At 37.1% G+C, this 13,768-nt stretch overlaps 1 protein-coding gene across 4 annotated transcripts in view; it reads right to left on the bottom strand.

Annotated features, from left to right (window-relative positions):
• The window catches only part of slc12a7b (solute carrier family 12 member 7b), a 168,319-nt gene that overhangs the window by 132,884 nt on the left and 21,667 nt on the right, over positions 1 to 13,768 (bottom strand). Inside the window, exon 1 of one of the 4 annotated variants that reach the window (XM_088919323.1) lies at positions 951 to 1,147. The exons of the other annotated variants lie outside the window; for them this stretch is intronic. Within the exon in view, the coding sequence (XP_088775449.1) occupies positions 951 to 1,059 (109 nt within the window). The 5' untranslated portion in view covers positions 1,060 to 1,147. Of the gene's footprint in view, positions 1 to 950; positions 1,148 to 13,768 lie in introns of those variants that run through there. 4 annotated transcript variants of the gene reach the window in all.

Here is a 13,768-nt window from a genome sequence, read left to right as displayed (position 1 = left end):
TAACAGATTTTACCTGTGTAACCTCTACATAGGCTACTTAAATGCACGATACATCTTTCATAATGTATACCTGCCTTGTGCATGAACAAGTTCTACCAGAGAATATCTTAAAACAGATGTCACTGCTTTCTTCTCCTGTGTTAAACAGTTTGATAGCAAGTAAACAGCTTGAATAAAACAGCTCTGAGAATGCTAGACAGTGAGCAAATATAGTCTTCTGTTAAACCGGCAAGCAGACAGCAATAATCAGGGCAATCAATACAATTAAGTCTGACTTCAATTAAAAAAAAAAACAGTACACTGTTGGTGATCTTATGTAACTGAATATGGGTAAATGTTACTCTTCACTGAATCATTAAAATGCAGCTTGTACTGAGAGATCAGCTCTAATTACTATGTACATACTATGGCAAAATATGATTAAACAGAATGGATTCATTCATCATAAACTGCTGAAAAATTAAAATAAATGTTAAAATGTGAGGTTTGATTAATGTAGGCTGTCCTAAAAAAATATTTTCCTTTTTACAGCAGGGCCTTCAAAAGAATAATTGATCATCTTTAAATTATCCTTTTTATTATCATAAAAAAAAGCATTTGAGGACATTTAACAGAGGCTTCCTATACAAAAAGCATCACAAAATATACTGTATTTTATAAAAATACTTCATAGTACTTAGAAAATAGAATGATCCTAAAGACAAAAAAAATATATTTACACACTTGAATTGCCTGGTGTAAGGACAGTAAAAATTACCAGCATTATTTCATGTCTCAGACAAAGTGTTCTCCAAATCACACAACTTGATAAAAGCTATCTCCTCATGATTTGTTAATAGAAAAAAGTTACATTTTCTTTTCTTTTAAAGTCAGGAGGATCACTATCGTACTACCCACTAGCTTCTCCACTTGACAGCCTAACATTAGAGCGCTTTTTCAACATGCCTCACCTGAGAAAGTTCTGGAAGAAGGGTCCAGCCCATACTCGTTCTCCTCCCTGACAATGTTCTCGTCAAAGTCTTGGCCTTCAACAGGGACTACTGTAAAGCTGGTAGGCATTTTCACACCATGTGCTTTCTATATCTCTTTTCTTGTGCTTCCTATCTCCCTCTTTCCCTCTAACTGCTTCCAACAGTTCGAAGGTCTAAGTTTCACCTCTATTGCTTAGATACTGGCCCCATGTGATCACTTTTCCAAATAAGGAGAGTTGCACAACTCCTCCCTCCAGGCTAGAAGTTCACCACACTACAACATCACGTCATCAAACTCCCCCAGAATCAAAGACAGCACTTTTTTTACTAGAACCTTTTCCTTAAAGTGTTTCCAATAACTGATTCTAAATACAGACTCCTAAAGGCAAACAGAAGCCTTTTCTGTACTGAGTAGAAAAAGAATAAATTATACTAGGCTTGTTTAAACAGGTAGGGATATGCATCACTTCTTGAGTTTTGTTTACACCCGTTTACTTGCACTGTGTTAAGGCACTGTGGTTTTGAGTCTCTTCAGAAGTTAGCAGTCGCCTAGCAAGAGCTCTGAAATTGTCTAGAACCACTCCCAGAGACTGTTAAAGTCTCTAAAGCACTAATATTATTCAACACAATATGGCCAATAAAGTGATCTTATCTTATCATAAATTTGTAGGACAGAATTAATGCTCGATATTTATGCAGACTCTTATGTGCAAACAAAAGTAAATGGGGTCTAAAATAAGCACTGACGTGAAAAAGTACAGGTCATAACAGGGCTTTTTTTCGTTAATGTGTGATGTTGAACTGGTTATAAACAGCAATAAATATATTAGTTTCAAAAATCTTTTAAATATTTTGGTTTAGGTGGAAATGAGTCACAGGCTCATGTAAGGATTCTATTTTTGGCGTTTCCGCATTTTTGTGTTTGCAATTTTAGTTTTCCTTTATAAGAAAACCAACAACAGGGTGCCTCCTAAAACTCAATTTCCTGCCCCGCCCTGCTCAACCAAACGTCTTCTTTTCCATTGTTTACTCAGTTTGTTTTTATGGTAATCATAGTTAACAGCTGGTGAGAAGAATGAGAATGAGGTCAAGAAAAAAAACATGGGGAAGACTGTGAAGCAATCTGCACCACAATCAGAATATGGTCACGTCTTGCCTGACATAATTTCAGCCCACTGATCTCATAAAACTACTGAAAGTAACAAAGCACATGACCTTAGAGGATACTACTGGAAGCCTACAATGTTTGGAGAAGAGGGACTTTTTCCTATATCCCCAAATTCTTAAATTTCCTACTGTTAGTCAGTTTGACTTTGGCAGGGGGAAACACTTATTTCCAAAACAAATGCTTGTCAAATGTTTGTTAGATGCATTTTTATTTTTTAATGCTCCCAGTCTGATAGTACTTACAGGATAGTTATTGACTGCAGAGATTCAATTGATAATAATGCAATTAGAGATGGGAGAAATGGCCATTGGAAATACAATTCCTATAGAAAGTCACAAGTTTTTTAAAGTTACATTAACACATTTTGTGGCCTTATATTCTGACATCAAGACAAACTAAATGATAATTTAATTTACCTTTATTTACACATTTAAACACACAACCCCCTAATGAAATGCTTGTACACACTGAAAAATAATTACAAGCAAAAATCTAGAAAAATGGGCTGGATAAGTGTGCACACCCCATAGTAACAGCAATTATAAATTATCTTTGGTGTAACTCTGTGAGCATGAGCATGTTTGTCCTTGTATCTGTGATATAAGGTCTATCCCTGAGATGGACTGGTGTCCTATCCTCAGTGTACCGTGCTTTGCACGTGTTCTAAGCCTGGACAGACTCCAACTCCCCTGTGACCTTGAGTTAGATAAAGCAATCAGAAAATGGATGGATGTATTTATCAGACAAGCCTTAACAACAGCAAGCAGTCATACCACCCTGCAACTCACAACTGACAACCCACTGAAACTCAGCAGGTGTGAGCCTGGTCAGTACCTAGATGGGAGACTTCCTGGGAAAAACTAAGGCTGCTGCTGGAAGAGGTAATAGTGGGGCCAGTTGGGGGATGCTAACCCTGCGGTCTGTGTGCGTCCTAATGCCCCAGTAGGGTGATGGGAGCACTATACTGTATAAATGTGCCATCCTTCGGATGAAACGTAAAACCAAGGTCATGTCTCTCTGTGGTCATTAACAATCACAAGGTGTTTTTCGAAAAGAGTAGGGGTGTTTCCCCAGCATCCTGCCTAAATTTCCCTTTGGCCTTTACCAACCACGACCTCCTAATAATCGCCATTTTTTAAATGGCTTCATCACTCCGTTCTCCTCCCCACTGATAGCTGATGTGTGGTGAGTGTTCTGGCGCACTATGGCTGCCGTCTCATCATCCAGGTGGATGCTGCACATTGGTGGTGGTGGAGGGGAGTCCCCATTACCTGTAAAGTGCTTTGAGTGGAGTGTTCAGAAAAGCGCTACAGAAGTGTAAGCAATTATTATTAATTAACAGTTAATAAATGCAAAACCAAAGAAAGCTATAATTATTTACTCAAGTTGAAGCATTTTTTCCAGTTATACAAACAAGACAACATTACTATTTTAATTAAAAACCTGTTTTCCATTTGCTCAGGACACACAAGTATGTAATATTATAATCACACATTCTCTTTTACTGTGTGAATTAACTTTCTAAGTAGTGAGTCATTAAACTGGGATAATGTCTTGGCAGGCATTTTAAAATCCCATTTTTAATTTCATTCAATTTAATGTAATCTAATTGCCGCCAAACAAAATCAATGAGTAAGAATTGAGTAATTAATGTGGTAAGCCTAATGATTAGGTGCAGGTTTAGGATTTGTACTGTGCCACAGAACTTCCTACATGGGTGAATCCATCAAAACATTTTAGGCTCTCTAAGCACACTTTCACATGTTATAGGGTAAGTAGTAATCACACTACTACTATTACTTTACTGTAGCTCTTATCCAGTCGAACAACTACTTTTGATAACAATTCAAAGCAGTGATAAAAAACAGAAAAAAGGATAAAAAAGAAATGATTTATTATGTACAATTTACTAGTTTGTTCTTCTATTCTTCAGGTGATCATCACCTGTAGCTGAACTCACAGAGAAACAAAACCCTGGCCACCCCTGAAGAGCTCTTAACTTCAGAGAATGAGAAGCTTTGTCTGATGTTTGAATTCTAAAGATTAATCATATTTTATGGAATTTATACTTAAAAGCCAGTCGAGTTGCATTGTGTCACAATGGTTAACATTGTTGCCTCACAACACGGGTCCTGAGTTTCCTCTTGGGTTTGCTCTGCTTTCCTCCCACATCCCAAAAACATACTGGTGGTAATGGGCTTCTTTTGCTCTCTTGGTTGTTTTAAAAAAAACAACAATCTCGCCAAATTTTAAATAATTTAAAACAAACACTAAGTGTTGGGTGACAATGGAAAAATGAAGAAGAGGACTCAAAACTACCCGACAAAGGATTTTGAAGAGGAACGGGGAGACCGAAATAGTCCTCCCCCTGCTCAGCAGGGCGTAAGGAGCCAGTCCGAAGAATCTGGAGACCGCGAATCCCCTGTGAGCCTCGAATAAATCTTGAAACGAACTGAAGGATTTCAGAAGGGATATTAACAAAAAATTAATGGACTTTACTGAAGAAATAAACAGAACGAATAAGAGGGTAAACGAAACAGAGGAACGAATTGAGCAAACCAAGGCGTGGGGTGAAAAACAGATGGCGGGCTTTTAGACCTGCTGCTGAAACAGAAGCAGTTAGAGGCTAAAATAGCGGATTTGGAAGGCAGGTCAAGGAGACAGAACCTGAGGATCCATGGAATACCGAAAGAGGGTCAATAACCAAGTTCATTAGAAGACGTTTATTAGAAGACAACTTGAATTCCCCCCCGAGATCAATCTAGAGATTGAAAGACCTCACAGAGCTCTGGCCCCCAAACTAGTGAACCCCCAGTCCAGACAAAGATCTACTGTCATCAGGTTTCTAAGATTTAGAACCATGGAAGAGGAAGAACATACATTTTAAAATACCTTTTCCAGCCAAACTAGGTATTATTCGACTAGGGTGTCCAAACGTATAACTGTGCCACTGAAGCTATTAAGGACGCCGAGGTCTTGCGGATGCGACCGGAGCGGTGACTGCAGCGATGTCCACGGAGGAGCGGATTAGACAGGGCTCCTGGCAGCGGGCACACAGCCGCAGGGGGAGACGCAAGGAGGAGACACTGACAGAGGAGCAGTACAAGACAATCCAGGCTTTCTGCTGTTGAACTTCACCAGTGTCACGCCCTCTGCAGCCAGAGGGCGCTCCTTCTCTGTCCTGTCCCTAGTTTCCTGTGCTTTGTTCTCCTTCTGGTGTCTCTCTTTCTGGGGCTATATATTTCCGGGTCTCTTATTCTGCTTCGCTCAGCATTGACGTTCGGATGTCCTGAGACCCGCCTAGCACCAGGTCGATGCTCCGTCCGTGGCCTGAGGGCATAGGTTTCTATACGGTATTTCCTGAACAGCTGAGCCCGGGCTAACGCCCCGTTCTGCCGCTTCGCATAGGGTCTTTTTCGCTCTCCTGCCTCTCCACGTTTTGTCCCTTCCGATATCCGTGACAACCAGATAACTGTGACTGTACTTCTTGCCTTAGGACTAAAGTATCTGTTTATCTATTGGATTCATGTCATAATTTACCGTAAGGTTTCACCTTTTCACCCTTTATTCCCTTCTAAAAGTACTAGTTTCAATTTAGTTGTGTAGTAAAATTAAGAAACTTATGGAGCTATTCGTGTTTTGTAATGTACGTTTGGTTGATGTGGATAAATTACTTGATTTTGCAAATTAACATTTCATATAATATAATTTTTTTATGATAAAAACTATAGTATTGTATTTATTTAGGGCCCTCTTTCAAAAGAAGAGGTTTAATTTTTTTCTGGTTCCCTAATTCCCCGAGATTTTTATCGGGGCACAAAGGGTGGGGTTATACTGTATTTTGGACCCCCCACGTGAAGCCCTGAAGTTTAAAATGTTTTTTTTATAGTATTTTGTTTTCGTAGTATAGTTCAAAATGCCAGCATGTTTGAAAGATTGGGAGGTTTCAACACCAATAAGCAGAATTACTCGTTTAAATGAAGTCATTCCCAGGATATTAAAGTAACTTCTTTTAATGTAAATGGTCTGCATAATCTGATTGAAAGAAGTAGAACACTAATAAAAGTTAAGTGAGATAAGCCCCAGGTAGTGTTTCTCATCTATCTGACGCAGAACATGCTAAATTGAAAAGAATGGGTTTTGATAAAGTGTTCTATTCATCTCATAAAACGGGACGTAAAAGGGCAGTAGCTATACTCATTCCATCAACAGTTAACTTTGAGTGTTTGTCAGAGATTAAAGACAAAGATGGTAGATTCATCCTTCTTAGAGGCAAAATAGAAGACTCTCTAATTACATTGTTTAATATCTATGCACCACCAGGAAGCGATAAGTTCTTTTTTTAAAAAGTGTTTGATTTAATAGCTGCAAAAACAGTAGGAGTGTTGATATTTGGAGGAAATTTTCATCTTTAGAAAGCATTTCATCTTTAGAATTGTAAAAGGTATTAGAGAAATATGTAAATAGATCTATAGAAGACCTAGATTTATTTGAAGTATGGAGAGATCTATATCCTACAGGAAGGGGGATTATACACATTTTTCTGCACCTCATAATAGTATTTACAGAATAATGATACGGGAGAGGTTTCCCAAGCAATACTTAAGATGTACTTAGAGGGAAACTTATTTCAATTTGTTCATATAAAAAGAAAGTAAGACAAACCAAATGAAGAGCTTTACAATCCGAATTAAAAACTATAGAACAAAAACATAAAAAACACCCACTTGTACAATATGCAAACACCTATTGACAGTTAGGGAAGAAATAAATTACAAATCCTAGAAGTAGAAAAAAAACGAAAATTGCTAAAGCAAAGTTATTACTAATCAGGAGCCAACTCAATGAAAATATTAGCAAGAAGATTACGTAAACAACAATCCAAATCAACAATTCCTAAAATATTGAATCCAGTAACCAACCAAACACATTCTAAACTAAAAGAAATACAAACAACCTTTACAGAATACTACAAAATAAATATTCTATTCTGAAATTCAAAATAAACTATAAAGATATAGTTCTTTTATTAGAGTCACATAACCTGGCAATTTTGAGTGAGGAACAAAATAACATATTAACTAGAGTAATAAATGAGGTGGAAATGAATAATATTATTTCAGATCTTAAATGTAATAAACCACCAGGGACAGATGGCTTTCCAAGTGAATTTTATAAGACATTCAAAGAACAGTTGGCTCCCCTGCTCCTGTCCACTTGCAATTGGATAAGAGGTGGAGGGGATTTACCATCCTCTTGGAATGAAGCTGTCATTCTGTTATCCCAAAAGAAGGAAAAGATCAAACTAGGTGTGAGTCATTTCGCCCAATCTCCGCACTTAATGTAGATTACAAGATTAATGCTTCAGTAATGGCGAGTAATTAGAGAAAATATTACCTCAGATAATAAATTTAGATCAAACCGGTTTTATTCAGAACAGACAAACACAAGACAATATTAGAAGCACCCTTCATATTATGAAGCATATTAATGATCAAAGGAAGGAGGCTGTTTTAGTCAGTCTAGATGCAGAAAAAGCCTTTGACTGGGTCAATTGGGACTTTTTATATCGGACATTAGAGATTTGGATTTGCTGATGAATCTATCAATATAATAAAAAACAATTTACTTAAATCCTACAGCACAAATTAAGATCAATGGACATCTTTCTAAGAAATTTTGTACAGGACAGGGGTGTGCCCTGTCACCTCTTCTGTTTTCTCTGTATATAGAGCCTTTAGCAGAATGGGTTAGACAAGACTCAAAAATTAAAGATATAGAAATTAAAGAACAAGAACATAAGATCGCATTGTATGCTGAAAATGTCCTGCTATATTTGGTTTTATCAGAGTTATGGATCTTTTGGAAAGATTTGGTCAGGTATCAGGGTACAAATTAAATATAGAAAAATGTTTTACTTATAACCCCACAGATCAAGTAAAAGAAAGTCACCATCTATTACATATCTGGGAGTATGTTTACCAAAAGATTTATTAAAATGATTTAATTAAAATTTCAGCCCTTTAATATGTAAAAAAAAGATGACCTGGCTGGCTGGTGTTTACTGCCTCTTTCACTGGGATCTGGAGTGGAAGTTATTAAATGAAATATTCTACCCCGATTACTATATCTTTTTCAGTCTCTTCCAGTGGAAATCTCATCAGAACAATTTAAGGAATGGGATAAAATGATTTCAAGATTCATTTGGAACGGAAAGAAGCCAAGAATTGAATTAAAAACACGACAACTGACCAAGGAGAAAGGTGATTTAGCCCTGCCTTGCCTAAAGTCATACTACCAAGCAGCTCAGCTTAGAACACTCATCTGCTGTTGTGATAGATATTATACTGCAAAATGGAAGGAGATGGAGACTTTGTTTATAGGTGAATTTCCAATACAGATAGTCCTGGGAGATATATCATTGGCAGAAACTATATGTAAAACAGTTATACCCTGGATAACTTTACCAATTAAAATTTGGATTAAGATAATAAAAGCCTATGACTTAGAGAGAAAGGTTAAAATATTAAAAATATTAAGGTGAATAGTTCCCAGAAGGGAAATCTGACACACGATTTAGGATTTGGGCAACAAAAGGGATTAAAGCAATATGTACTATGATGAAACAGGATGGGAAAAAAGATTTTTACAGATATTTACAAATCAGACATTATAAAATAATAATTTTAATTATAATCATAATAATAAACTTTGTTTTATATAGCGCCTTTAAAGGTGGCTTCTCAAAGCGCTTTACAGAGCCTTATAGGTGAGCATGAGGATTTTAAAGTCAACACAGAATTTGACAGGAAGCCAGTGCAAGGACTCCAGGTTAGGAGTAATGTGATCACTTGCACTAGACCTGGTCAGGATTCTGGCTGCTGAATTTTGGACATACTGCAGTTTGTTCAAAGCAGATTTAGATACCCCAGTGAGTAAAGCATTACAGTAGTCAATTCAAGAGAACACAAATGTATTGATTAGCTTTTCAGCCACAGTTAGTGATAGCATAGGGCGTATTCTAGCGATATTCCTTAGGTGAAAAAAATATGTTTTGACAATATGATGCACATGTGGGTCGAATGTCAATCCAGAATCGAATATCACTCCAAGGTTTTTCAATTTAGACTGAAGCTCAAGTACAGAACTATATACAGATAGGGTTACAGGATTGGCTTTACGAAGTTGATGGGGGGTGCCAATAAGCATGACTTCAGTCTTGTCACAGTTAAGAAGAAGGAAATTTTGAGTTATTCAAGTTTTTATGTCAGAGATGCAATTAGATAGAATTGCAGATGGTCGTTGTACCAGGGGGCAGGGCGAGAGAAGGAGATGGTTCGAGTTTTTAAAGGAGCAAAGGTGTCAAGGATAGATAAAAGAGCACTGTCAGGTAACTGTATTTTGTCCTTTAGAGGGTCAGAGGAAGAGAAACAAGATAAGAAGGACAGAACAGAATTTGCAAACCTTGGCGGATCAATTGATCGCCAGTTGCAGAAATTTACAGAGCGTGGGGGGGAAGTGTTAGAAACAGGTAATTCCAGATTGAAGAGAATAGCTAAGTGGTCAGAGGGGCGAGGCCTAGATCAAGGGGAGAGCAGTGGGAGACAAAAGAATCATTTGCGATAATTAAATCTAGGTTGTGTCCTTTGTTATGTGTAGGGGTACAAACAGAGTAAGATCAAAACATCTCAATAGAGAAAGGACGTCTTTAGCCAGACTGGAAGACCTTGAGTCAATGTGTATATTGAAGTCCCCTAGAATAAGGATCCTTTTAAACTTAAGGCATAAAAAGTTTATGACTTATGTTTATTATATAAACAGCTGGAGAAAACAACTCCATATAAAGGAAGGCAATAAACTGCTTGATAATTTTATAGCTGCTTATCAGCAGGGTAACTTGAGAGAAATAATATCAGAGCTGTACATATGTAGATTTCAACAAGGCTCTACAAGTCCACGGACTTGGAGAAACTTCTGTTGGAAGAATCTGACCCATTTTTTTACCAGCCCTAAAATTCAAGCCAAACAAAAAGGCAGCAGTTCACAGTGTTGGAGGTTATGTGAAGAGCAAGTTGGGACTCACTCACACATATTCTGGTCATGCCCAAAAATACACCAGTACTGGAAATCTATACATACAACCCTTAACAATATAGTAAATGTGAACATACCATTTGAATTTTCTGTTATGTATTTGGGCAATCTTGACTTTGACCATATTGAAGTAAAGGATAGATACATTAGGGATTCTTCTAGCAGCCAGTAAAAAATAAATCACAGGTAAATGGCTTATAAAAGAATCTCCACGTGAACAACGGGTTAATGTTGTGAATGAAAATAGTTTATTTTATATGTATGAACATATTGCAACAAAAATGAAACTTGAAGGCAGACGTTTATTTTGCTGTTTTGGACGTGTTCTGTTTGTAAATGTTTTCATCGCTAAATAAAACATTTAAAAAAAGAAAATGAATGGATGGATAAAAAGTAAGGCTGCTTACTTAGTGTCAAATTTACAATGCATACAAAAAATCAATAACATCTGAACATGCCATATCCATGTTACTTTTTTGTTACAAGTGTACAGACAGAATTCAAAACATTAAATTTAGGCAGACTTGAGATACACTGTACTGACTGAATAGGGATCGTGTGACACAAAGATGCTGTAGAGTGAAGGTGTTCAAGTAGGGACTTGCATCGGCTGCAAAGGAACATTCCATGCTGAAAGAAAATGAAAAAGGCTGTGGAGCCTTCTTCTGGTGTGAGGGAGAGAGAGCCTTATTTATTATTTGCTACTTCCACTTTCTCCATCATAGAGAGAAGAAGGCTCCACAGCCAAAACGTTGTGTTTCTTTTCTTTGTACCTTTACCTATTCCTTTGTATCTTACACATGCTAACGCAGCTCCCTGTTCGAATATCTAATTTCTACAGTGACCCACTAGGCCTTCCACTAAAACTTTCTCTAGATCTTTTCATCATTTCTTCTCCTTTCTCCTATGCCTTACTGTATTTATTTGCTACTTCCCCTCTCTCCCTCACACCTGAAGAAAATGTTGCGTTTCTTTTCTTTACAGACTGAATCATAATAGGGTTTTAAAACTAGGGACACAGCTTAAATCTTTCAAGGCTACACTTATATGACTGCCTGTTTAGCTGTGCTCTTGAGTGAGTTTTTTAGCTCCAATGAAAAAGATATACACAACTCACAATAAAACAGCACTGTGAAATGTCACCTGTCACTATTATTTACTCTACTGTGTTCTCTATATTATTATCAGAAATAATCTTAGTCAGGAGAAGTCTGCACTCTCAGCTGCTCATGTGCATTAGTCCACAGCAAGACAAAAAATAAAAAAAAAGGTTGCAGGGGAAAATATCCAAAGGGATAATATTCTATGCAGATGAAGAGGAGGTTCTACCTGGGAAAAAATACAAAAAGCTGTATTTATCAAATAAGTTTCTGTTTTATACTACTGCAATTATACAACTATAGCACATTTCAGGACCATGCGAGTTCAGATTAACTTGCAGCTGATGACTCTTCACCTTCAGTCCTGTACATATTTCACATATTTCAAACCTAAAATGTTATTAGATCTTAATGTAAGCCCTAATAATAGATAAGTTAACAAATGAGACAGAACAATGCTATATCACAGCCGGGCTACAGTGGCTTGCCCCAGGAGACTGTGAGATCCCCATGAGCGACCACAGTGTTCTTATGGATCTAAGGACTTGGTCGGGCAGCCTCTTACCAATAAGGCACCTAATCTGCAGATGCAAAATGCACGGAGTACACTGCATTAAAATGCAGTAGGTGTGGTGCATCACAACACGTCATACCGCGTCACCCGCAGTTATGATAATAGTATCTGGAATCAACTTGTAAAACCGCCAGGTGGAGCTAACCACCAAAGCTTTTTAGGCTAAAAAGCTTAACCTCTCATGTACAGCATTTGAGCTGGCACCAGAAAATGCCCGGTTTCAAATCCCGGTCAGTGCTGGAGGACAAACTTTTTTCAATTAAGAATTAAACATTAAAAAGTCGGTATATTTTATAAAAGCCAGATTGCTCAGGTGGACAAAAGTATACAATCTTCCACCTTCATCATAAATATTTTAATTATGCAGAAATATTTTATGCATCAAAGTCTTTACGGAAGATATTACTAATAGTATTAATAATGAATGACCTTGGACAGGCTGTAAGGTCAAAGCATTACCACTTTCTTTGTAACCATCTGCATCAGCTTAACTTTTGCGACACGACAATACTTCATTTTTTTATTGACAAAAAGTAACACCACAGCATTTCATTGATCCAATTAGGCAGTTGTTTCCAATCACACAAAGTACATTTTGAGAATCTCCAGTTCACAATGTCTTTCACAAGCTCATAAACTATATTAATTTAGGAACATAAACATATTATGTAAACTGTATATGGCTGGTATTGATAGTTTAAAGAATAAATACACACCAGTATTCCACTTTCTTCCTAAACATTTTAAGCATCAAAGTCTTTCATTCAGTTACATACTGTGGACATTTTGGAAAAGTTTTTATGTGCTCCTTCTGACTATATTAAGTTTATATACTTTGTAAAAAGTTATAATGTTTTGACCTTTTCTGCGAATACTTATGCTCGTTATCGCAGTAAAAAACACATACTTTTTAGAATGTGATTAATAGGGAATACAATATGGAATCGCGTATCAAAAGATATTAATAACGATATAATTATATTTATATACTGTAGCTCAAATCCTGCTAAACTAAACATTAGACACAAGAAGAGTATTATTGGACAATGTTGTGAGGCTCGGGTGGTAAAATAAAGAGTTATAGAGGAGACACATTGTGTTTCGCCTCTTTTTACACTTGTAAAAAAGAAAATTCCAATGTTAATGCGACATGGAAGATATTAATAATGATGTAGCACTTTCAGGCTTACATGGGTATGCCCCCTACACCACTGGGGGATCAAACCAGGGCCTCTGGCATCACTCAACGGGGAACTCAACAGGGAACCAGCCAGTTGAGCTACAGTGAGATCTGCCCTCAACCCCAGCGTATCAGGTCCCTGCTATTCACAGGGAAGGCAGTGACGTTACCGCACTGCCAAGCCAGCTCGCACAATACCTGTAATATCGGCTGTACAGCGTACGCATTACATTATCCTTTTAAATCTGAAGCTGAAAATTTAGCCTTTGTCACTAATAAAACCACTAAATAAAGACATAAATATAGAAATCCCTACATTACAAACTACAAGCGTTTCATTTTGTCTATTGCTACAATATTGACAGCAGTGTAGTTACAAGGAACACGTCAAGATGTTTCCAAAATAACCAAAATTTAACAATTTGAGGGTTTTGATAATAATAGAGAAATCATAACAATGACCCCATGTTGCTTCATGCTATTCATGTTTAACCAACCTAAAAAAGGACAACAAATTCGACACGAAAAGACTTTCATTTTCATTCACAAAAAGTAGCGCCACACTCTCTTGTTTAACCGGACTGTTTTGTTTCTGCACAGACTGTTAAACCAGAGGAAAAGAGCGCCTCTTTCTTCGAAGCATTTCATTGATTTATTCATTTTCAATCGTACAAAGTAAGT

This window comes from Atractosteus spatula, chromosome 6, assembly GCF_055471065.1.
Source record: "Atractosteus spatula isolate fAtrSpa1 chromosome 6, fAtrSpa1.hap1, whole genome shotgun sequence".
Classification (NCBI taxonomy): domain Eukaryota; kingdom Metazoa; phylum Chordata; class Actinopteri; order Semionotiformes; family Lepisosteidae; genus Atractosteus; species Atractosteus spatula.
The sequence above is the reverse complement of the archived record's forward strand: the minus strand, read 5'-3'. Positions and strand labels throughout refer to the sequence as shown.